At 40.4% G+C, this 24281-nt stretch overlaps 1 protein-coding gene across 2 annotated transcripts in view; it reads left to right on the forward strand.

The window, feature by feature from the left end:
- Positions 1 to 19805: 19805 nt before the first annotated feature.
- GALNT14 (polypeptide N-acetylgalactosaminyltransferase 14) overlaps positions 19806 to 24281 on the forward strand; it is a 306041-nt gene continuing 301565 nt past the window's right edge. The window contains exon 1 of one of the 2 annotated variants that reach the window (XM_026681830.2): positions 19806 to 20677. In XM_026681830.2, the coding sequence (XP_026537615.1) occupies positions 20549 to 20677 (129 nt within the window). In that variant the 5' untranslated portion in view covers positions 19806 to 20548. The remainder of the gene's footprint in view (positions 20678 to 24281) is intronic. The other variant, XM_087965206.1, reaches the window with a different exon arrangement.

Raw genomic sequence — 24281 nt, forward strand, 5'->3', positions numbered from 1 at the left:
CTTACACTCTTAACTCTATATTTAATATTATACACATAAAATTGAGAATGAACAAATGGTCTATTGCATCCTTCCTGGCATATGAACCTGCTAGCAGCATGTGGGAAATAGTGAAATATGAGATGGACGAATGGATGGATTTCAGGGCTATTCTTATGTAGTCTACAGATGTTTCAAGACTTCTGGGCTTGTCTTGAAAATGAGATGACCTGAAGTTGCTCTGTTTCAAAATATCAGTAATAGGTCACTGCTAACAAGAACCTGTATCAGATACCACTAAAGTTCAACAGAAGAAAATCTTTTGTATAAATGGTGACACAAAATAAAGGCAGAAATGTACTCTTAAATTATTTTGTTTGGTTATTTATTTATGAACAATATTTTTAACACACCCTAATTCCAGAGGGCTGTGGGTGACCCAAACCACAAAAACAAAATAGAAAATAAACATAATAAAAATCATCTAATCTACATATCTATGATAGAATACCCTTAGTGAAATCAGCTAGGACTACACACAGTTGAAATAAGTCTACATAAAGGCATTAGGCCAGGAGGTTAAGAGAGGTGGGTGAAGTGGTGTATTCATTATGGGTACATGAATTGCTTTGGATGCCAGGTTTTAATTGTTGTTTTTGTTCTTTTGCTGATGTTTTTGTTGGTTGTTAACTAATTTTGCATGGTGGGCGAGTGACTATATACATTGATTGCTTGGCTGACTGAATGAACAAACTGCTCCTTAAGTTGTTGGGAAAATTCTTCATGTGCCTCATGATATCTCTCCTGGATCCAGTAATGGAAGACTTGAAGGACCAAGTTGGGGAAAGAGTTGATGGCACATAATCAGCATCTTCAGATCACACTGTATCTGTTCAAGACTAAGGGCAGTTAACAGTTATCATTCAATGCTATGATCAATTGTGGTAAGCCCATGTTTGCCATGGAAACCATGAACTCATGAGCTGCATGAAACTCCTTCTGCAGGATATGATGGTTGAAATCAAGAAAGATCAAAAGCTATAGGAATTCCAACAAGATAGGCTTGCCTTTAATATTACTTAAGTCCTAACCCAAGAGCATAATTAAATCATAGTGTTGTAGAAATTCTCCAGAGGAACATTTAGCTGAGAGGTCGCTGTAATCACCTTCAGGATATTAGAATCTTTATCATTAAATATTTGGGCAACAGCATAGGCGTATTAAATAACACACCCTCTTTTTTCATTTTTTAAATGAATTACATTTTCTCAATATTTAAGTTGTTAATTAGCTAGAGAGGTCAACAAAGAAAAGTTTGCTGAATTAAAAAGTAGGACAATATTTTAATTATGAGAGAAAAACAAAAATAAGCAAACCATAATGAGAAACTTTTCCCAATAGCTGCGGTGAAAATATATACTCCTTCATAGTACTCTACAGTCCTCTCTAAGCAGTTTACAGGGTCAGCATATTGCTCCCAGCAATCTGGGTCCTCATTTTACCAACCTGGAAGGCTGAGTCAATTTTGAGCTGAACTAAGAATTGGCAATCAGCAGAATTAGCCTGTAGTACTGCATTCTAATCACTGTACCACCACAGCTCTTCAATAGTCTTGAAAGAAAAATAAAGTTGAAGATTAACTTGAAAGGCTAAAAAAAAAAAAATGCATTAAGGAGATAGAAATCAGATGCATGGATGTAGAAAGGGATATTTTGTTAGGAATATAAGTCACCTAACAGTTATTTGGGTTGGGAATATATAAACTAGGATAGACATTTTAATACTATGTCTTTAAGACAGGGGTGGGCAAACTACGGCCCGCTGGCCACATCCGGCCCGTTGGTCTGTCCAATGCGGCCCGCCTCTGAAAAAAATCGCTGCCATTGGTCTGTCCAATGCGGCCTGCCCCTGAAAAAAATCGCTGGGCGTGGCGTAATTGCCCTGTGCCGCGTGGCCCCCAAAGCTGCAAAACAGTGCGGAGCGATCTAGGGGTAGGAAAGAAAAGAAATTTGCAAAGGCCTCAGCTGGGAGTTCAAATCACCTTCGAGTGTGACCTCTCTGAAGGTGAGTCCCCACCGATCCCCTTTTTTTTCCGGGGCTTCCAGGCTTAAACTTTGCAAAGGCAAAGCTTGCAGGCTGGAGCGTCTTCCTGCCGAGGAGCGGGAAGGGTTCCACCCGGCGGGCAGGGCGGGCTGCTTGGAGCCACCTAAAGCTAGGCCGCTGCTGGTGGAGCTTTGCCCTGCCTTGGTGCCCCGTTCCCGGCTCGGCGGTCCTGCTCGGGCGGCACTTTAAAAGCCTGCTCCCAGCACCCGAGCAACTTCCCAGCAACTTTCGGCTTGTTTTTTAACTCGCGGGCGCTGCGCCTGGCTCCGAGCCGCGCGGCAGAGGTGAAGCCCGGTGGGCGGGCAGGCTGCTTGGAGGAGGCGACCTGGCGGTGCTCTGGCAGCAGCAAGAGGCAGTTTCGCCCAGGCTCCGCTCAGGTGTCCGGCTGGGGCTGTCAGGAGTTGCTACCGCCGGCGCAGCTCGCGCAGCTCAGTCCCGCGTTGCCTTGGGAAGGAAAAGGCAAAACCAGGAGCCGCTGAGCCTGAGCCTCCGTACCGCTGCTCCGTTGCAAAGCACTGCCGCGGCTCTTCCTTTTGCCTTTCCCTTCCCGAGGCAACGCGGGAGTGGAGCCGTGCGAGCCGCGCCGGCGGTAGCAACTCCTGACTCAGAGGGCCTCCAAGGGGAGGGAGCCTCCGAGGGGAGGGGAAGGAGGAGAGGAGGGGGTGATTCCCAAAATCTTGTGCTGACCCGGCCCGTCTGTCAAATTTTAAAAGTCAATGCGGCCCCCGAGCCAAAAAGTTTGCCCACCCCTGCTTTAAGAGAATGCTAAAACTGTAATTGGGTGTGGTTTCTCAAATGGCCATAAGATGGAGCCAGAAACCTGGATTGTCTCTGTGAGTTTCTGTTCCTTTCTGTTGGACAGTTTTGTCGTTCCTCCTAATGATTGTTACTGATCGTTAATGTAAGTCTGTTACTGAACTGTTTTTGATACTGGACTTTGATATTTGGATTATCCCTGAACTGAACACTGACTGCTTTACCTGTGAATGACTTGAACTGCTTATCTTGGACTTTGCTTAAACATTTATTGGAAGTAAAAACCTACATTTACTGTACAGCGTATCTGTGTGCTGTTTGTGTGTTATTCTTCACTACTCTCACTACGTCTCCCTGTATGTGCTCATCCTCCTAACGGGGAATTACTTCAACATATTTGACTTGCTAATAGTACTTGTGAAAAAGGTAATTAATAAACTAAACAAGCCAGTGGTAAGATGTGTTTATAAAAAATACAAATGTAATTTTAGGCTACATCAACAGAATCCCAGTTTCTACAGAAACCATAATTCCACTTTATTCTTCTTAGTCAAACTCTATATGGTATTGTGCTCAGTTTTGGATACTATGCTTTACGAAGGATTCATATACACTGGAATGAATTCAGAAAAGAGTAACAACAATGATTAGAGCAATAGAAAACAAATACTATGAGAATTTTGAAGAGTTTTAATGTTTGTACTTGAAAAAGAGGACTGAGAAAGGATATTCTGATAAGTACTTGCAAAAAATGTTACATAGCAGAAAGCAGCCAAAACCTGTCTCCACTATCCTAGAAGACAGGATTTAGAATGTGGGTATTTAAGTTCCATTTGAATGTTAGCACAATGCTCCATTTCAACACTTGAGCCACTTATTCAGGATACTGGTTGGCTTGCTTTCACACGATTTGTTTGAGAGGCAGACAGCAATCTGTCATGCATGCTTTAAAACTGAATTCTTTGCAAGCAAGGGAATTAAACTTCTTGGCTTAAATGGTCTCTTCCAACTCTATGATTCCATGAATTTTTCCATTTTCTGTTTGATGATTTCTAATGCTAATGCCAGATGAGATCACAGCAACTCAAGCAGGAATGAAAGTGCTTTCAAATTCACAACATTTAAATCACTGATGTTGTTTGCTGGAACCTAGTTAGCCTTACTAAAGAAGAAAAGACAAGATATTTCTCTCTCTCTCTCCCTCTCTCTCCCCCTCTCTCTCCCTCTTTCTCTCTCCAGATATATATCAAAATTTTAAAAAATATCTAGAATGTTTGGAGAAAAGAAGTAGAATGTCCCCTCTCAGATCAGAAAAACTTTGCATTCTATTACACCAACAGCATGAAAATTGCCTCAAAAATAGACTGTATTATCACAGTATACCTGTTCTCCAGCTCCCTCCAGCAAATATAATGAAATAATCAAAAGAAAGATGACATGTCCCTTGCTTGTCACCTTTGCTCTACTGTTCAGCAGGTAATTTTAAGAAAGGAGAAGCTCGCATCCAACAATACCAGCAGAGGCTGGATGCAGGTATGATCCACAAGTGCTCAGGTTTACTTTTTGATGAGCCTCCAATCAAGACATCCCAGAACTAATATATCAGCTAGTTAAGCAATCTGCCCATTCTTTTCATAAATGGACATTCCATTGCTCTAATAGCAGAGGTGGTATTTAGCAGATTCTAACCAGTTCTGGAGAAGCGGTAGCGGAAATTTTGAGTAGTTCGGAGAACCGGCAAATACCACCTCTGACTGGAGATTTTACAGTACCCTTCCCCTGTCACGCCCACTAAGCCATGCGCACAGAACCAGTAGTAAATTTTTTTTGAATCCCACCACTGTCTAATGGGGAGTTAATCCAGATCAAGCTGCTTTAAGTTCATTCACTAGCTCCAAGATAGCAGCTGATTGAACCAGCTCATGGATACCTCATGAATAGATTTCCTAAATCAAAGACCTACAAATTGAAAAAGATGAAATTATCGTTTCATTCAATGGCACAGAATTCTTTACACACATAAACCTAGAACTAGCAAACAAACCAATGAAAGCAGCATTACACAACACACCTAATCTTACCTAATACCCAGAACCATGGACCTGACCAACCTTTGCCTCATTGCCTGCCTATTTTCACCTTGATGGACAAATATATATATAAAAAAATCAGAGGAACACCTATAGGATCATCACTCTCAAGACGGGATTGTAATGCAGGATTTAGAAAGTATAACACTCTCACATACACAATCAAAACTGTGTATCCGGTATATAAATGACACTTTTGTTGTAATAAAAAAGGAAGAATTAGAAAAGAAACATGAAACAATAACATCTTCAAAGGAATAAAATTCACAAAGGAAGAAAAAAACCTTATACATACTTTGAGATTATTTTTAAATTATCAAGTGTTTTATTCCAAATACATTAATTCAAGGGCTATTTCGGTTACCTTTGCTATCCATATCAAAACCATTATTTTGTCACATGACGTGATAGCAACCAAGGAAAAATTAAATTTATGACCAAGTATTCCAACAGTCCAGAATGATTATGGTTCAATAATCACCATGAACTCTAAATACATGTTGATGACTTTATTTAAGTAATAAGGTATTTAATTTTTAAATGCTGACAAAATCTATATACCAAATAAAGAAGCAAGGCAGAAGAGATATAGAAAGCCTTTAGCATTTATGTGACTCAAATTTGTTTCTTGTTTTTAGAAGAGATGGACTTTTAAAATAACCTGAGTGCAGAAATTCAGATGAGGGACTGATGAAAAGTCCTTAGAATATTTTAAGGGGAAAACACTGAAGTATTTAATATTTTTGAAACCTTTGCAATTTATAAGAAAAAATTGACATTTGGCAAGGGGTTTCTCCAGGGATCCATGTACTTACTTGATTCTATTTCTTCTAAGTATAGCATATCAAGGTAGTCAAAATAAACATCTCTGAAAAATCCACATTTGAGCAAGTGAAGGAAATCACAATGCTCAATAGAAGGTATGAATTTGTTCAACTGACTTATGGAAATCTCAGATTTCATTGGGTTTATTAATACACATAAGGATGGAATTACTTACCATCATGCCTGACATCATGCCTATGGAAGAAGCATGGGAGGCAAAAGAAATACTATTGAATTTCACAAAGGCTTACTGTACATATGCATGGAATTTTTTGCTGGAAACTGGCATGTCGCAAATCATGATCTTGTCATTGCAGGATGCCATGACGGTCATAAAGGTGACTGGTTGCCAAGCACCCAACATGGAGTCATGTGACCATTGGAGGGGGCAGGGCAGTGCAATGATTTACAGTGGGTGGGGGAGGGTCTTTATGGGCCATAGATGTAATGGACTGTGCATCTGCAGCAGAACAGGGAGAGGATTTTGCCAACTAAGAACTTTCTCAGAAGAAGACAGATCAAGAGACTGCATAGTCCTGAAATGAAGGGCGGAGGGAGAGATTCAAGGTAATCACTAGAATCTCCCAAGAGAAATCTAGTAACTTAGAAAGTAATAGCTTTAATTTGGCAAGATTCTGTCTATTAGGTGTAGGCAAATAAAGAACTGGACTCGATTGGATCTCACTGTCTCATCTCCAGGCTGGAGTTTGACAGTAAAGCATCTCTTCCACGGTTATTATAAATGTGATGTCATTAAGCAACTGGTGGTAAGGCAAAGGCTACCTGTATTGGAAAGACTCCTGGCAATTTACAATGTAAAAAATAAAATCAATGGAACAAATATATGCTCATTCATACAACTCTTAAACCATCAAGATTCTCTTGATAACTCTACACTGAAAGTAGACACAAATCTTCTCATAAGGATTATTGTAGATTGTAAAACCTTCATGAGGGAATTCCAATAATTGCCAAATATCAATTTGATATCTATAGTAGAATTAAGCTTTAACTTATTGCATCTTTTCTTCTTACCTGTGCAGTTTAAAAGGCTTGAAAGCACTCTCTTTTGGACAAAAGGGATGTTTCCCATCTATTGCTTGTTTCACCAACAGACTAGTCTGTTTTCAGACTGCTTGTTTCTGACCTTGTGGCAATTGTCTTTCACAAAATTCATCAACATTCCCAGTACATATTATTCAAACAAACAAACAAATAAAATTTTTATGTAGTGATCAAATTTATACAGCCACCTGAATTAACCCTGGGCAGCATACAAAAATCCTTACATACATTATTAAATTCACTGCCAAAAACTGGTCAAAATTGCACTCTTGCACACAAGAAAGAGTTCCACCTAAATCTCCACATATGGCATACAGATGTAGTTGTCATAAAGACATATTGTCTTCTGTTGCTCATCCATCTCCATGAAATTCCTTTATTAGGAATGGGGATCCTTTAGTATTCTCGTTTGAACTGAGTGGATCAGACAGATTGGCCTGTTTAGGAGATACCTGGAAGCCAAATCGTAAAACATTTATTGGTTAAAACCAGCTTAGGAATTGCATACAGTAGCATATTCAGAGCCAATGCAGTGCCTCCAAAGTCAGTGTTATTTAGCTATAGCAGCTGTCATACATCAGCAAGCAGGATACTGTAGTTTGCATGAATTGGAGCTTCTGGATAGTCTTCAAAAGCAGAGCCATGTAAAGTATACTGTGGGGGTCTTCCTTAGAGGTATGGGGACATTTGTTAGTCACGCTTTCCTGCTCAAAACAAGATTGCAACTGGCCCACCAGCCAAATTTTGGCTTAGGCTCCTCTATCTACAGCCTCCACCCTGTGAGTCTAGAGAAGTTTTAAATCAACTAATGCATACACAATATATCCTATCTTTTGTCTGGGACTTCATCAGTCCTTGATCATGGAATATCCTTTTATTTATTTTTACTTATAAGGCTAAGTTTTAAAGTTTAATATCCACATAATTCTTATCCAGTAAGATCAAACAGACTAATAAATTGAGCATAGTAACAAAACAGTTCCTACAACCCAATATGTCAAACCACATGCAATAGTGGAAAGGAAGGGGAAATGAAGAATTTGAAGGTAAGCTGGTACTTTTGGGGAGTTATTTGAAATGAGTTCAGAGAATGGCAAAATAAGGTATCTTTGGCTAGACTATTCCTCCATGAATCCTTTTATTAACAGACAAAGAGTTCTTTCAAGGTAGAATCGAAAACAATTGCCCCAAGGGGGAAAGGAAAACAGTATGATGAAACATGTTTCCTTAACATGAGTCCAAACATATTTTTCCCCCTCATGATTCTTCTAGAGCTGAATTGCTAAGCATAAGAGAAAGGGTTTGTGTTAGCTTGAACAACAAATGAAGCAACCACATGCTAATTTTATCTGAGCCAACCCATGGAATCAATTTGTGGTTCAGTGGGTCACTGTAAATCGGGGCTGTCAAACTCAAGGCCCACGGGCTGGATGCATCACATGCTGGCCTACGCCCAGTTTAACAAAGGGGGAAAAAAGATATGTCACGTGACACTGCTGTGACGATGCGAGTTTGATACCCTTGCTGTAAACCCATAATATTTGGGTTAGTTTAATTATTCCTAGTTATCCTTGGGTAAGAGTAGCTTATGCACTCAGCCAGTATTTCAGGTGACTGATGATGGTAAGTGATGTTGAAAACTGCTGGAGGTAATTTCCTGTTTTAGTTTCACATCCAGCACATTCTCCATTAATCCATTCCTGCATGCAAATCAGAGCAAGCAGATGCACCGCTCTGTTCAGCTAGCAAAAATAGCTTGATGTTTATTATTAAAGATTAGCAAAACATTAAAAAAAATAGAGGGAAAATAGGGCACACACAGACAGATGAACTGCAATTGAAGAAACGGATGGCAAAAGAAATTAAACTCGGACCATTTACAGCCCACTGGAAATATTGTAATTTTATAATTAGCATGCTCATTCCCCAAAGGGAGGACTTTAACCCTTACATGTACACAATGGCAACAGACTCAAGAAGGAAAACCTGGCTGAACCTTATTTATTCTACATTTGGTGGGTGAGAATGATGTGTCCCACAAGTGACAGGAAAATGATTCAGAAAAGTACCGCAGACCTCATGTGAGCATGGTACCTATTTGCAATTTATTAAAGCTTCCTAAAAAAAGCTGCTATTGCTTCAAGCTCTGCATTAATTTCAAGGAGTAGAGTGCTTAAATCAGCAATGTGTGTGTGTTTGTATGTGTGAGTATATATGTATGTGTGTGTGTGTGTGTGTGTGTATATATATTTCCAGATTTGTGCATAAACTTGAACAAAAGTCAGGCTTGCTTTAACAAGCAGAGCGCTCCTTGATTGCTTGAGTTCTTAAGCACTTTGGAATCATTTTTCAAACAGCCATCCTAAATAACTTGGACCTTTTATGATGTATAAATCAGTTGAATTTGAGCTACCTGCTAGTCCGTAGTTAAATGGTGCCCTGAACTTTTGCTCCAAATACCTGCTCAGGTGGCATCCGTGATTATGACTGCAGGTTTCTTTTGCCTGGAATTTGGAACCCTTTCAAGCTGCCTGTATAGCAAGGCTTTTAAAAATGGCAAGCACTGCTGCCATTAGCAACTGGAATCATTTTATCCTTTAATGATGAACATAGGTCAAGCCATTGTTCAAATTGCTTGAAAAGCCTCTACGAGAAAGGTTAGTTTCCCCAGCCTAAATCAGTGCCATGGACAATTCTTCCCATTGAAATCTCCCTTGAGCCACAAAATGAAATAGAAGTTCTACCAAAACATACAACTTTGTTTTAATAAATCCAGAATAGAATGAAAAATAAAACAATGATTACTTTTTGTCCATCTCACGGGAATAGCAACATTAGAAAACAAAGAAACCCCAACCATTTGCTGACTGAAATATTCTATCTTAAAAGAACGAACAAATCCAATTTCAAGAACGTTTCAGGGAGCTACAGTAAATTGGAGATTGAAGTCTGCTGGCCAAAGCAACAGATAAAATCAGATTTCAGACTTATGGCACATCAATAACTAATGTGATCTTTCAGATGATGGAGATATACAGTAAGGCTTTGTGAAATTTCATCAGTATTTCTTTTGCCTCCCATTCTTCTTCCACACCCTAGACATCGTTATATGTTTTGTCTGAGGGGGCACCCTCACATTTTCTTTAAACTGATCTACAGGCAATGATTTTCCTATCCGTTCCATTTCAAGGATCTACATATATGAGTGTCAAACTCACGGCATCATGTTGCTGTCATGTGACATTTTGTGATTATTTTTTTCCCCTTCGCGGAGCTGGGCTGAGTGTGGCCTGCATGTGATGCATTCAGCCTGTGGACTGCCAGTTTGACAACCCTGAAAAAAACCACTTTAAACTTCGAAGAAATGGGGATAACATTTCATTTTCATGTTGCACCCCAAAGACTAACTGCCCCCCACCTTTTTTCTGAAGTTCATAGATGCTGTCTTTCCTTCCAACAAATCAGAATTCAGCACAGGTAGGAACAACTGCCTTTTACATTCATTTTATATAGATTTAAATGGCCTTCTACAAACTAGGAAAGAATGTATAACCTCATTCTGGTGATGAGAAATAAATCACTAGAAATTTATGAGAATTGCTAGGACCTTGTCAATATCTCTTTTTTCACAGCAGAGGGAGATGTTTCTCAAAGTAGCAAGGCAGCATCTTTTGATTGCATTTTTGTCAGAAAAGCTATATTTATTATCTTACATGTAATTTAATTTCTACTGTATTTACCTTACTATTTTCTTCCTTGGCTCTAGATTTTTTAATTTTCAATAAAGATTTGTTCTCTAAAAGAGACAGTTTTAATCTCATCTTGGGTTGTAATATGCCACAAGTCTCTTTACTGTGAGTTGCATATTAAAGATACACCAATTTATTCTTGCTCAACTGTAGACTAAAGTTTAAAGTTCCTTAAAAAAATGTTTTGCCTATACCTTTACTCCTGTAGATGTTTTCCCCCTTCCTAGAGCATGCATAATATTAAACCTTAATTTAACTGTTTGACTTAACTTATATATTACATCTAAAAAATAGTGATATTCAGAACCAGGCACTTAATGTAATCTTCTCTGCAAAGTTTGAACTAAAATAATTTGTGAATACAATATTACTGCAACACATATGCTGATTTAAACAAAGCATGCTGGATATTAATGAACACAGTAAATTTTTACTATGCACACAATTGCTGGTTGTAACATTACTGGACATTTTATGCACACACACACCGCCCATATATTTTTCATGTGTTAAAATGAATTCTGACTTTAATGCCTTATAATTAGTTCAGTCTATTAGCAAACAAACAAACGAAAGAAAAAAAACAGAATGAGGAGCTGTACAAGTTCCAATGTTATGGTACTACCAACTTTTGTCTTTCCTGCATGTTGTTCATGCTGGATGGGATTGATGGGTTGCAAAGTTCCAGAATGCCCAGCAATATTTATCTCTCAAGTAAAGTATTATCTAATTCAAAGATGGATATATTATATCAGGGCAGCAATGTATGAATGCTATACAGTTAAATCAATGGTTGCACCTGTAGGATAGGTATGGCTAATTCGCACAGCACATGTTGATGATGATTGATCCTCCCCTTACCCCAAACAGGTTTACTTTAAAACCAGTAAGTATGCAAAAGAGTAGCGAGAGTTGCCATGTTTTCTTCACACCAAGGTGCCTATACCATTAATAGATGTGTGTCAAGAAACTGAAGATAACACTGTAATTCTGAGCCATAGTAGCTAGATTTATATCTGGTAGGTTTTCAGAACACTAAACAACCCTATCAACTGATGGCCTGTGAGCTGGATACATCACATGTAGGCCATGCCTACTCCAGCTTTGCAAAGGCAAAAACACATTGCGATACGTCACGTTATGCTATCGAGTTTGACACCAGTGATCTAGAGGATAAGAAATCTCTGCTAGTGCTACATCTCTGTGATATAAGAAATTATTTAATGAAATTTGTTAACCAGAGTCTGTTTAAGAAAGCATTCATGGCGGGATTCTTAAACTATAAACCATAGATAACAAAGCACAATGACCGGTTAATGCAACATGCTAGCTAAAGCCAAAGAAAGAACACATTATTTAATCAATAAAGGAGCATATTTGTAGCTCAAGGTTGAAATGAGGGGTTCTTGGTGGTCTCTGAGTTTGATTGGTTTTTTGCAGATGTTTCATTACCAAACTAGATAACGTCACCAGTGCTAGTTATTAACACACTAGCACTGATGTTATCTAATTTGCATAATTAAACATCTCAAAGAAAACCAAGCTCAGAGAGCACCAAAGACCCCTCATACTGCTTAATATGTATCCTGTTAGGATGATACAGCATTCAATTTGGATCAGTCATTATTTTTAATCTAAGTCATTTCACAGGCCTGTCATATGCATAATATTGGGGAGAGGGAAAGAAGCATTTTAGATTCTCGTTTCTTTTAGGAAAGGTGAAATAAAAATGTAATTGATATAGATAAGCATCTGTCAAAAGCTGTAATGATGTCAATGATATGAATGATTATTATTGTGTGCAATTATGAACTGTGTAATTATTTATATGATGACCTTGTAATGATATTTGCCTACTCTGACCGATGCTCATATAATACGTTTTCTAAAGTATGTACTAGTCTAACTCAATATACAGGAGGGCTTCCTGATCCCCATCTACATTTGTTTATCTCTAATAATGTAAAATCTTCACGGCCCATTCTGAACACAAAATAGATATTTATGGATTGCATTCTTGGAAGTATTATTCTAACCATCAGCCCAAATCAATCCATTGCATGACAAAGGTTAGGGTCATTGAAGGTTATTGACTATAATTTACATGCTGGTCTTTGCATGTTGGTTAAACATTTATTTTTTTACTTCTCAACCTAGGCTGAAAAAAGGTCACTGGCCCAAGATCACGCAATTGATTACCATCACCCAATGACTTCCATGCCTGGAAGGTGTGGAAGCTGGGTCTACCTGAACCTTGCCCATTACTTTGATTACTATACAGCACTGTCTGTCTCTATGAGTACAACTGATGTCAGTGTCTATATGTCACATCAGGACCATGGTAGCCCTCTAACCTTTCATAGGTAGGTAGGTATGTGCTAATCTATTAAAAGACACACAAAATAAAGCCAGGTATTTCTGAAAGAAACAACACAATCATGTTGGTCTGCTGCTTTGCATAGAAATATTCCATGCAAGTACCAGCCAACCTCATTCAGGGGTGGCTGTGCTTATGCCAAATTTTTGAATTCAGCAGGAGTAAATCCTCTGCCAAAGCAATTGCCAGAAAATTTTGTGAATCATGCAGATCATTTGGCTTTAGCAAACTGGCAATGCTCCATACCTGCAGGAGCAGTTCAACCAAATCTTACTGTGTGTCATGCTGTAGCTCAAGGACCTGCATGCAACCTTTTTCTACCCGGTATTGCAGCAATGTTTCTTAATAGTTTTGAAGAAGAGCAAAGGAATCAATGAGATATAATTGGGTCTCATCCACATGTTTAGCTTATGTGAGTCTGCTCTACTGCCTCCTGCAGTGAAGTGTCATCTGTCATTTTTGTTCTCATTTTTCCTTCCTTGTTGATACTGTATAGCTGAATCCATACTAAACCACAGAAAAACAGCAAAGATGAGGTAGCATATCTCCTTTTTTGATGGTGAATGAACTTTTCAGGCCTTTCCTCTGAGCACTTGCCTTGTATAACCTGGAAACCCAGGTTATACTAGAAAAACAAAGAATGGGATTTATTTTTATTTGTCAATTGCTTACAAGATAATAGGTATAAGTAAAAACATAGTTATGAATACATGGATACATATAAGAAAAATAAATATATATATATAAAAGAAACAATAGGACAGGGACAGTTGGCACATTGGTGCGCTTATGCACGCCCCCTACAGACCTCTTAGGAAAGGGGTGAGGTCAATAGTAGACAGTCTAAGGTTAAAGTTTTGGGGGTTTGGAGAAGAAACCACAGAGTCAGGTAGAGTATTCCAGACATTGACCACTCTGTTGCTGAAGTCGTATTTCCTGCAATCAAGTTTGGTGCGATTAACCTTGAGTTTGTATCTATTGTTTGCTCTTGCGTTGTTATGGTTGAAGCTGAAGTATTCATTGACAGGTAGGACATTGCAATGTATGGTTTTATATACTATACTTAGATTGGACTGAAGGCGGCGTAGTTCTAGGTTTTCTAAGTCTAGAATTTTGAGTCTGGTGGCATAAGGTATTCTGCAACGAGTAGAGGAGTGGAGAACTCTTCTTGTGAAATATTTCTGGACTTTCTCAACTGTGTTAATATCAGATACGTAATGTGGGTTCCAGACTGATGAGCTGTATTCGAGTATTGGTTCAGCAAATGTTTTGTATGCTCTAGTTATTAGTGTAATATTACCAGAGAAAAGGCTACGTAAGATTAGGTTAACAACTCTTAATGCCTTTTTGGCTATGTAGTTACAGTGGGCTCTAGCACTTAGGTCATTTGAGATGAGTACTCCAAGATCCTTGACAGAGTTTGGATCATCAACAAGGTCTTGACTATTCAGCCTGTATTTTATTTTCTGATATTTTTTTTTGCCAATATGTAGGACAGAGCATTTATTTGTTGAGATTTGAAGTTGCCATTTGTTTGACCATTCTGATACATAGTCAAGGACTTTTTGAAGGGTAGCAGTATTGTCTGTGGTGTTGAATAGCTTTACATCGTCAGCGAAGAGAACGCAGTTGCTCTTGATATGATCACAGAGGTCATTTATGTTGAGTATGAAAAGAGTTGGTCCTAGAACACTGCCTTGGGGGACACCACTGTTGACAGGTACAGAATTTGATAGGACGCTCCCAATTTTGACCATTTGTTGTCTGTTTGACAGGAAAGCTTCTATCCAGTTTATGCAGGTGTCCAGAGATACCATAAGATTTTAGTTTTAGGAGTAGTTTGTCATGTACCACTGAATCAAAGGCTTTACAGAAGTCTATGTAGATTGTGTCTATTGCTTTGCTCTGATCGAGTTGTGTAGTTCATATGTTTTTGCAGTGTAAGAATTGCAGATTACATGATAGTTTTTTCCTAAAACCAAATTGTTTATTAGAGAGTAGGTTGTTTGTTTCTAAGTGGAGGATGATGGATTGGTTAATAACTGATTCCATGACTTTACAGGTGACACAGCATAAAGAGATTGGACTATAATTTTCAACTAGGCTGGAGTCTCCCTTTTTGAAGATGGGGATGACCATGGCTTGTGAGCATAGTTTTGGCAAGGACCTGGTCCTGAAAGATTTTTCAAAGATTATGCTTAGAGGTTCGGCTATGGCAGTGGGTAGCTTTTTTAAGTAGGCACATATTCCGTCTGGTCCAATAGATAGAGATGGTTTTCGATTGCATAGTGCTTTTTCAACATTGTCTTCTGTAAAATCGATATGTATTAGATCATTGTAGTTGTCTGTGGTTTGACTAGGAAATACTGAGCATGATCCATTGCTGTTTACAAATACTGAGCCAAAGAATGTGTTAAAGAGGTTTGCTTTAATGGTGTCATCATTGCAGTCTTTACCATTAGGTCATATCAGGGGTGGGATGGACCTTGAGTCTTTTAGTTTGTTGTTTACAAAATTGTAGAAAGCGCAGATGGAATTGGTGCATAGGTTTTCTTATTGTTTAATGTGATAATTTAATGTGATAATTGGTGGGTTGTGGGGAATGCAAATAGTCAATAAACAAGAAACAAATAAGGAAAAGTAATGGTAGAAAGGATTGCACTGGTCTGTATAGAATGTTATGGCTTCATCATATTTCTGTCTCTGCCTCCATTGGTTTATGAACTATTTGAGATTTTTATGGACTTTCATTCTCTAGTCTGCCTGCTAGTACAAAAATCTCACATCTGTTTCACTTTCTAATTTATTCACTGACACTAGTCCTATGAGGAAAAGTTTTGCTCACATGATACTTGCAATACTGTAGGTGTAAAAAGTATATTTTGAAATAGGAGCGTATTTGATGTTTTTGATTTGATTGCAATTTGATTTTTAAACTTGAGGAAGATATGACACTTTATCAAACAGAGGTTTAGAGTTTACAATTGCTCCCTAAATGAACACCAACTTTCTGTTAATTTATTGAAATTGAATTCCAGACAGTGCCTTTTAATCAAAGGTACAATAAATCTCAAAATAGTTTATTCAAATAACACAAGGTTTGGTGTCTGCCTTTGCCACAACATTCTGCAACTGTTAGAAATCAAACTTCTTAACAGCCAAACTTGGAGCTATTAGGAGACCCAGAGAGAAATACAATGAAGCACAATTTGGATATAAAATGCTTTATGTCTTCTAGTGGAAATTAATACGTGGCTATAACTTTTATTGTGAAAAATTTCTGAATGAAATTACAAGTGTAGTCAAATCTATTGGAGGAACATCACATTTTGTTGCAATGTTTAATTGTACTGAAATTAACACGAGGTTGAAAATAATTGCAAGCTTCTTTACATGGATTTAATGATAAAAATCAGTCCAGAACAAATTAGCAATGCTTATGGGAAAAATATATTGTCTTTGCATTCTGTCAGATATCTGTTTTGGAATTAAGTTTCTAGACTAGACATAGACATTGCCTCATGCAGTATTATGCCTGGAAGTTACCAAATGATGACATCATAATTGTCACAAGTTATGCCAAACAAAGCTAATAAAAGGTGCTCCTGGCTATTATTTTAATCTAGAAAACCAGAGACTTTGATGGAGAAGTACCTCCAAACTGCATAGCTGCTCCTACTGGAAGAACATAATCCAAATCTGGTAGAAGTTTATCAATTTCACAATACCTCCATGTTACCTGGATATATATATATTTAATTTTATTATCTCTTTATTATTTAGCACAGACAAGTTTTTCAGGGAGCCTTTAAATTATCTAAAGATGATGTTACAGAGGAAAAACTTGTGTATCATTTCCATTTTGGAGAATATCATTGAGAGATTTGGAGTTGGGTGTAAACCTAATAAACAGAATGCAGCACAATGTGTAGCAAAGCAAAATGTAAGATTGTGAGCTAAACACTTAGCATCCTTTCTCCACGATGAAGCATTCCCTATGTTTGTACGATTGTCCAGTCAGTCAGGATTCCTTCTGTCCCATTGTTTTTGTGTATCTCCACAAGCCATCTGCCTGATTTTCTATAGGTCTTCCAAGAGCAAAATAATATATTTTCAGGTTTCAGAAAAGTCTAGATTTGTTTTTGTCACTTGATAGAGAACTCAATTTTTGGACAGCCATCTAAGAACTCTAAAATAGCTTGATTTGGCTTTATCGAATATACATCTCTAAAAATGAATCAACATGGTCTGGAAACGTGCTTGTTTGCCCCTCCAAGGTAACGTTATTGCCACAGACACTTAGCTACTAGGTGTCTCACCTATTGGTATTTTTTAGGTTTTCTGGAAAGAAATTTGTTCCCTGTTGAACAGGGATGGGATCTGACCGGTATAACTACCGGTTCTGTCGCTCTGCGTCATGCGCGCATGCATGAGTTGCGCGAGTGCAATTTACAACCTGCTGAGCTGCCTGGACAGCTGAGCAGTGCTGCGTGCAAGTACACAATGGTTGGAAAAGCCCCCTTTCCCTGTTTTTTTCAACCGCAGCTGTGTCGCACAAAGCAGCTGCGGTTGAAAAAGCAGGAAATAAAGGTCAGGTAACAGCCCGGGCTGGCGGGTGGGCCAAAACAGCAACAGACATAAAACCAGTTCTATGTATTATGTTTGCTGCTTTTCAGAGCAACCGGTTCTACAGAAGTGGACAGAACCAGTAGAATCCCACCCCTGCTGTTGAAGATTTTATTTTTAAGTATTTCTGACAGCTTTAAAAGCTCACATCCTCCTTTCCAAATCCAGTAATTAAATTCCACCTACCTGAATTTCCCCCTGCTGTTTCAGTTGAGCAAATTAATCTTCATACTATATTGCAACTGTAATCGGAAATGTTAAACAGCTGTTTTTGTTAAAATAAGAGATGGAATATAAAAGCAACTGTATCTTGAGTGTGAAAAGCATGCAATTTTTCTCAACAAAATGTTTGGATGTTCTTTCTCTGCTTAATTTGTTTAATTTATGCATTAACAAAATAAAAAAAGGCACCTTATATCTTTTTGCTACAAAATTTCACAACAACAAATAGTATTGCAGAATAGATCTTCATGGAAGTAAATAAAATAAAGTTGTACTATGCTGCTGGGAAAAAATGATTTTTTTAAGCTTTCCCAACCAATTATTTTTTTTCTCAGCAATTTATTTTTTCTTAAAGCATAAAATGATAGTTCGACACCAAATATCACAAACTATTATATGTGATTTCACTGCATTTTCATTTGGTAACACTGATGTAACTAAACAAAAAACAAAAAACGGAGAAAAGCAAACAAAAATATCTATTGCCCTGGAATAAAGTGAGCCCTTTTACTACTCACTTTAGGCCTGTAAAGGAAGAATTCTCTCCAGGCAAAGAAAAAAGTGCTTTTAAGTTGGAAAGTATAATTGGATCCTCCTTATAGTAGTGGATGTGTCAAATGCCATGCGCAAATATTACAAAAATGATTAAACACAAAAGACCTCTGTGCACTGGAAATTCTAGGTGTCTTCATCACAAACCAGAAAGTTATCAATTGTTGCTAGTTATTGTAGAAACATCATGAAATGTTGTTAGAAGAGGCAGAAGGTAGATCCAGATTTATTAGTGCATCCCTGGATAATTTACTATTGATGGACTATTAGTAACGATGTTGGAGCATCCTAGACCCATCTGCCTCAGCCTGCATGTTAAGTGGCAACTGACTGTGTGAACCAGTCAGTTTTGTTGATCTTGCTATCCGCTAACCAGGATTTTGGATTTCAAATTATTTAACAGTAAGAGCAACAAAGCAACCCCTCCCCCAAATATTGTTGCTGAAATAGCAATACTAGTCATAAAATGGGCAACTAGGATGTGAACCTGTTTGATTTTGGGTGGTTCAAGTAAGATTTCTGGCTTAAAAGCCTTTAATTCTGAATAAATGACTTTTCAGCAAAGACAAGATGCCACAAGCTTGGAGTCTGCCAGCCCTACCTAAAAGAAGAATTATTTCTCAAGCTGTGCCTCTGCAGGCAGCCTCTCCTTGTGGTTCTTCCTTCAGGGACCACAGGAGATTATGCAAAGGAAGTACTCCAGATGCTGCAGCAACTTGCAATACAGGGTACCACATATGCTTGGAGCGCTTTCCTCTTCGGTCCACACCCTCCCCCAAAGGGGGAATCAAGCAGGAGAAACCCCCCCTCCAACCTCTCATGAAGGGAGACATGTGAGTATTACTGCCTGCCACGGAGGAAAGCCGAAAAAGTGTTTTTAGATTGACTGCCCTGACTACCCCCATTATACAGTGTAATAACTGGCAAAGGATAGGCGAGGGCGGGATGAAGAACCGGGAAAATTGTGCAACTTGAGGCTATTCTCCCCCTCCCCTCCCCGCATGCTTCATCTTGAAATAACTAGCTGACTCGCAGCGAGGATGGGTGCCCGAGGGGTGAGATGTCATCTGACACAAACGCGCAGGGTATCTTCGCCCCCAGCTGCTCTTCGCCCCATCCTCTGAAGCAGGGCGCGTCAATGCAAAGGAAACACCAAAGTGCGTGAAGACGGGTCGCGAGTTGTTCCGCCATCAATCAAACCGCCTATTTCCCTCATAGACGGCTTTCCTTTTCCCTCCTGCCCATGCAGGGTCAGGCGTTCCTTCCCGAACTCGCTCCAAAAGTTGCCGCCTTTGGCCCCCTCAGCCCGATCCCAACTCAGCCAGCCGAGTACGCGTCGGCCCCGAGTTTGAAGCCGGCCTCTTTGAGGTCTTCTCCCTCCTCTCGCACGCCGCCAATCCCCCGCCGGAGCCTTCCCCAAACGGGCTCGGGCGATCACAATCCTTCGCGGGGATTGTGGCAGCGCGACGCGGCGGCGAAGAGCTGCAAGCAACGAAGCGGAGGGCAGGAGGCGGCTCGAGAGACAGCCCTTCCCCGGCGGGCGAGCTTGACCTGGGGAAGGGATAAATAGGCAAAGCGAAAACGAGCCAACCCGCCTGGCTGTCGATTCGGGCCGGGAGTGCGCGGCCGGCGGGGAAGCCTGGCTACTATTCCCAGGGCAGGAGGAAGTGCGGCGGACCGATCTGCGGGCGGGATTTCACCCGGGTAGAGATTCTCCCGCTTGATGGCAGTGGCTTGAGCCACGGAGGGATCATTCCATTCCCTTCCCTTGACGCCCGGGAACCCGGCAGCAAGGCAGAGCCGCCGGTGGCCTGCTCTTCTCCGATCCGCGGCTGGAAGACCCACCCGGTCCGTTTCCCCACCCCCTGGCGCCTCCCACTCCAGCTTTCTCCTCCCCTCCCCGCCAACCCCACGCGGGGAGGACGGCCCGGGACTGCCAGCGCCGCTCCCGCTCCTCTTCGTCCTTTCCTGGGCTGGCTCCGGAGGGGGGTGGAGGCGGTTACTTCGCCCGTGCCCCTCGCGGGGCTCGCCTGAACTCATCCCGCCGGCAGCGCTCTTGCCCGCTTAAGAGGGGCGGGAAGCGTGCCGGTCAGCTCCAACCCCGCCCCGCCTCACCGCTTTCCCAAAGGCAGAAGACTTTATTTTGTTTCCCCTCCTCTCCCCCCCACCCTCCGCCGCTTTCCTCGCTCTTCTCCAAACTAGAGATGAGGCGGATGAGTCGAAGGCTGGCGTTGTCTGTCTTGGGGATCTTGTGGATCGCCGCTCTCCTTCTCTTTCTCGGGGCCAGGAGGAAGTTGGAAGCGGCGGGCCCCGAAGGAGGGCAGACGCCAAAGGTACGTTGAAGGGCCCGCCCCGCCTCACCTCCTCTGTGGGATCTTGGCGGGGGAATAAAGGGACCGAAGGGAGAACTGGGGTAAATTAACGCTGGCCGGGAACGCGCGACAGACTTTCGGATCTGAGCGGCCAAGTTGGTTCGGGTACAACAAATCAGCATCTCCAAACCCACGTGGTGACCAGACACCTGCTCGTTTTTTGCTCGGGCGGAGCTTGGGTTCTCCCCCTTGGCGGCTGCGGTTGCTCGGCGGAGTGAGCCTCCTCGCTCAGATTCCCGTTAAAGAGAAAGCGGGTTTCCCCGCCAAGTTTTTTCCCCCTGTTTATTGTTGTTTTAAAAAAACCCGCAGGCCAAGTGGGAGAAAGAGGAGAGCGCGCTAGCCGTTTGAAAAATGATCCTGGGTGACTTGATCGGAGGTGCCTTTGAAAGACAGAGTCAGCCGCCTTTATTTACGGGGTGTGCTTTGCCGAGGTGAACCGAACCATAATTCGCGCAGTCAAACACAAGTTTCTGGTTCCACTAGTAAATCATTTGGACGGGATGGTGGCTGAGTTTATGCAACGCCCCAGGCTAAAGCGGTCTTGGCTCGGATGTGAACAGAGGTCTCGGGGAAAGTGATACTGGGTTGTCTGTTGCATATATGTGTGTATGAGTGTGGTGTTATAAATCTACGCACACACAAACACACACACACACACTCTCTCTCTCTCTGTATGTGTGTGTGTGTAGATTTATAACACCACACTCATACACACATATATGCAACAGACAACCCAGTATCACTTTCCTCCAAGACCTGTTCAGGATTTGCTTTCCGGAACAATGTTTTATGTTTTTATTAAATTGTAACTTTGCACACACACACACACAAACACACAAACACACACTCTCTCTCTGTGTGTGTATGTGTGTGTGCAAAGTTACAATTTAATAAAAACATAGTTCCAGAAAGCAAATCCTTGTAGTAGAGGATCTTCTGATTCTTCCACATGCCTCCCCCACTTAACTGTCAATAGTTTGGCCCAAAGCCAATGAAGAAATGCATAGGTGATAGAAATGCCCTATGACACTGGATCCTAAGTGATGCTTCTGGTACCCTTAAAGGAAGGTTGTGGAATAGTCAGAAGCCAAAAGCATCATTCAGGAATTACATGTTTGGTCCCTTTAAGTATAGTACTTGCTTGAAATAGATAGGGATGGAGATTGCATTTTTTTCACTTCCCTTCACAAGAAAACACTAAAGGCTTTTAAATCTGAAATGAGTCCACTTCTTAACTGCACTACAGCTGGAAAGAAAGTGAGAGACAGTTTTAAACCAAATGTGCATTTAACTAAGAGGGATTCTGTATTCAAGTTGCAGAAATGGGAACTGCAGAAGACAAATTTCAATGTCGTTTGTGAAAATGGCCTTAATGCCTTTTAAAACGTGCTTGTTTAATAGGACATTCAGCTTTTGTGAATGGTTAAAAGAGTCTTTAAACTAGAATGGTTTAGTGTTGTTCTTAGGGACAAAGTGCACTTCCTAGGTCTATAATTTGAAGATTAAATCCTGCAAAATATATCTACTTGGTTCTGCTGTACAATGTTTAATACACACACACACACACACACACACACACACTCCATAGTGTATCTTAAGTAAAAGTTTTAACTTCTGATTTACTGTCTAAATAGCAATATTCACTCAAAAATCACAATATTCTTATGGTTTTACCGCATGGCAAGATTTACACAAGGAATTTGTCTTGGTGCAAATGCTCTCAGTATACATAAAAGAAAAGATACATTCGTCAAGAGTCAAGAATCATAAGGGACAACACTTAATGATAGTCATAGGGTACAATAAGCAATCAAATCATACTAGGAAACTCAATATAGATCGTAAGGATACAAGTGACAAAGTTACAGTCATACAGTCACAAATGGGAGGGGATGGGTGATAAGGAGTGATGAAAAGATTAACAGTAATAGTAGTGCAGACTTTGTAATAGTGCAGACTGTAACAGTGTAACAGTGTTGAGGGAATAGTGCAGACTGTAACTCTGTAACAGTGTTGAGGGAATTATTTGTTTAGCGGAGTGATGGCTTTGGTGGGGGACGGACTTTCCTTGTGTCTAGTTGTTCTGGTGTGCAATGCTCTATAGTATCGTTTTGAGGGAAGGAGTTGAAATAGATTATGTCCAGGATGTGAGGGGTCTGTAAATATTTTCACAGCCCTCTTTTTGACTCGTGCAGTATACAGGTCCTCGATGGAAGGTAGGTGGGTAGTAATTGTTTTTTCTGCAGTCCTAATTACTCTCTGAAGTCTGTCTGTCCTGTTGGGTGGCAGAACCAAACCAGACAGTTATAGAGGTGCAGATCAGACTCAATAATTCCTCTGTAGAACTGTATCAGCAGCTCCTTGGGCAGTTTGAGCTTTCTGAGTTGGTGCAGAAAGAACATTCTTTGTTGTGCTTTTTTGACGTTAAATGACATTTTTAATGTTAAGTGTCCATTTTAGGTCATGTGATATAGTAGAACCTAGAAATTTGAAGGTCTCTACTGTTGATACTGTGTTGTAATCCTCAACTTATGATCACAACTGAACCAGAATTTTCATCGTTAAGTAAGGTGGTTGTCAAATGACTCATGTCCAGTTTTATGATCCTTTCATGCCATGGTTGTTAAGTGAATCACTGCAGTTGTCAAGTGAATAATGCAGTCATTAAGCAAATCCATCTTCCCCATTGAGTTTGCATGTCACAAGCTAGCTGGGAAGGTTGCAAATGGCGATTGCAAGTTGCAAGTGCAAAGAATGTTGTAAGTCACTTTTTCCAGTGCTGTTGTAGTTTTAAATGTTCACTAACCAAATGGTTGTAAATTGAGGACTACTGTATACCCAAACTGAAAGTGAAACTGTCATGCCCCGTCAGAGTCTGAATCCGAGGAGGAAGAACAGCTGACAGGGAGCGGGAATGTGTCTCCATTGGCTATGGAGGAAACTGGAGAAGGGCAAAGTCCGGCAGGGTAGAGCAGGGAAGAGGTAGAACAAGGGAGAGAGAATTCGGAGGAAGACCTAGGCCCATCCCTCTTAATCCTAGGGCACGCAGGGAGGAATGGAGAAGAGAGCAACGTGCGTTGTGTGGCTTACGGGGGAGGAAAGGGCCCTGATTCCCTTAATTAGGCAAACCTGGGAAGAGAATTTAAAAGAGATGAAAGCTGAGAGCAGCGTTTTCTGGGAACAAATGTGAGTTTATCTTGTGCTAACTTTGGTTATCTGTGTTTCTGGCATCCTGCCAACTGGGTTGAATTACTGCCATTCCTTCAAGTCTGGAATACCTTCTCTTGCCCTGCCTCATCTTGCCTTGAGTAGACTTATAGTTTTTGTTGACAACATTTTGGACCTGATTCTCTGCAGCGAAAGGCTGTTCCTGGGAGAGCTCTTCTCCAGATCAGAAGGTAACCAGGACATTGGGGGCAAAGTTAGAGCTAATAAAGGGACTCTTACTGATTTTCTGACTGTATTTGTGCCACACCCCAGGTCATCACCGAAACGTAATAAACCATGTAGATTAGCTCTGGACAAGTATACCATCTGCATATAGCAGAGAGTAGATAGCTTGTCT

The sequence above is a fragment of the Notechis scutatus genome, chromosome 1 (genome assembly GCF_049901735.1).
Source record: "Notechis scutatus isolate UNSWTSFEM ecotype Mainland chromosome 1, rNotScu1.2, whole genome shotgun sequence".
Lineage (NCBI taxonomy): Eukaryota > Metazoa > Chordata > Lepidosauria > Squamata > Elapidae > Notechis > Notechis scutatus.